Source organism: Telopea speciosissima, chromosome 8, assembly GCF_018873765.1.
Source record: "Telopea speciosissima isolate NSW1024214 ecotype Mountain lineage chromosome 8, Tspe_v1, whole genome shotgun sequence".
Taxonomy (NCBI): domain Eukaryota; kingdom Viridiplantae; phylum Streptophyta; class Magnoliopsida; order Proteales; family Proteaceae; genus Telopea; species Telopea speciosissima.
In genome coordinates this window covers 9,834,855-9,836,570 of record NC_057923.1, presented here as the reverse complement: position 1 = coordinate 9,836,570, position 1,716 = coordinate 9,834,855, and the positions used below count along the sequence as shown (strand labels likewise).

General features: G+C 40.0%; 1 protein-coding gene across 1 annotated transcript; it reads right to left on the bottom strand.

Moving 5' to 3' along the window:
- Positions 1 to 264: 264 nt before the first annotated feature.
- Positions 265 to 1,314, bottom strand: LOC122672013. The gene is made up of 2 exons (XM_043869522.1): positions 742 to 1,314; positions 265 to 369 (listed from the first exon to the last, which is right to left on the bottom strand). Exons 1-2 carry the CDS (start codon positions 1,312 to 1,314, stop codon positions 265 to 267), a joined length of 678 nt encoding a protein of 225 aa, XP_043725457.1.
- Between the last annotated feature and the right edge of the window lie 402 nt (positions 1,315 to 1,716).

Genomic DNA, 1,716 nt, shown 5'->3' with positions numbered 1-1,716 from the left:
ATTGGACAATGAAGACCTGTGAAATACACATAAACTCCATACTATTCCATTAATTCTCAAACACAAAGAAAACATCAAATTGTTTTGAGCACATCATCTATACTGTTCCATAAACAACCATAGAAGCCCAATAGTTTCACCATATTAACTCAATAACAAAATAACAAAAAAACAAAACGCAACAAGGTGGGCTGGCAGCAACAGCAGGACCATCACCACCACAACAGCAACAACACCACCACCATCATAACAGCAATAGAACCATCACCACCACAACAGCACCAGCACCACCACCATCATAACAGCAACAGTACTATCACCATCATAACAGCAACAGTAGCAGCAGCAGCTAGCAGCAACACCATCATCCTAACAGCAGCACATTAGCATCAGGAAGTCAGAATGGTCCAGGTTCATGAGGATCATGGGCAGCTTTCTCAGCCCTCCTTGCCTTCTTCTTGGCTAACTTGGTAGCCATTTTTGCTAATCTATGCTCTTGCGCAGTGACAACTGAGGTTGTAGAAGATGCCATGGACCTTGTCACCCTTTGAGATGAGTTGGTTTCACAATGTTTATTATTCTTCTACTTTCCTTGTAAAAGTCCATTCTCAATCAGTTTCAATAGCAAAATTCTAAGAGCTCAAATTCTAATCTACTGGAGCTCTTTGGCAGCCCCTATTATATTACATACATAAAAACATAACCTGTTAGAGTATGTTTAAAAACTTTTAGGAATAATACCTTGGACCTTGATCTCTTCCTAGAAGAAGAACCCTTCTCAGCTACTGGAGCTCTTTGACAACCCCTCCTATTGTGCCCTATTTTCTTACAGAAATCACATCTGATACTTTTTTTGGACTTCCTAATATCTTGAGAGGATTGTTCACCGGGTTCCTTTCTTCTACTCTTGTGTGGTCTACCAGGTAACCTCCTCAATGGTGGGGGCTGCAAGATAAGATTGCCATCATTATCATCATCCAATAGGAGGCTTACATCTGGTAATGGGTGTATCATGGTCTGATGTGCTTCTAGATATGTTTCTACTGGAAAATATTCATCACAGTAATTTTCTATCTTTTTTCTCTTAAAATTAATTGATGCTGCACCACGTTTGCAAGGTAGTCCTGTAGCACCCCACACTCCACAATCACAATAACTATTCTCCAAATTGACTACAAACTTGTACCTCCCATCTTGTACCTCAAATTGATTTGTGGATGCAGGATAAACTGTACAAAATCTGGACTCACTTTGTACTATGTCTAATCTCTTCTTCATTTGTGGTGTCACCCTACCCACAAATGAGATACCCATTTCATATCTCTTATGTAACCTACCCATCAATCTCAACCTTATCTCATCAATCAGGGTAAGGATTGGTTTGCTTCTTGACTGTCCTATCCACTAGTTGAAAGACTCTGTCATATTGTTAGTGACATGGTCACTCTTGATCCTATGGTCAAATGCATGTCTAGCCCATGCTGATATTGGATTTTTCATCAATCAGTCATGGGCTTCCTTATTGAGAGACTTCATGGCATTCATTGACCTCTGGAACTGAATGGGATTGTAGGCTCTGACAGCAGCCCAGAAATGGCTCTTTAATAGTGCACAAGGATAATTCACTTTAAAGTTGTTGTACAGATGTTTGGCACAATGCTTATGGTTGGCATATGAAAATATCTGTGCTATTGCTTGGGAGAGTCCCTATAAAAC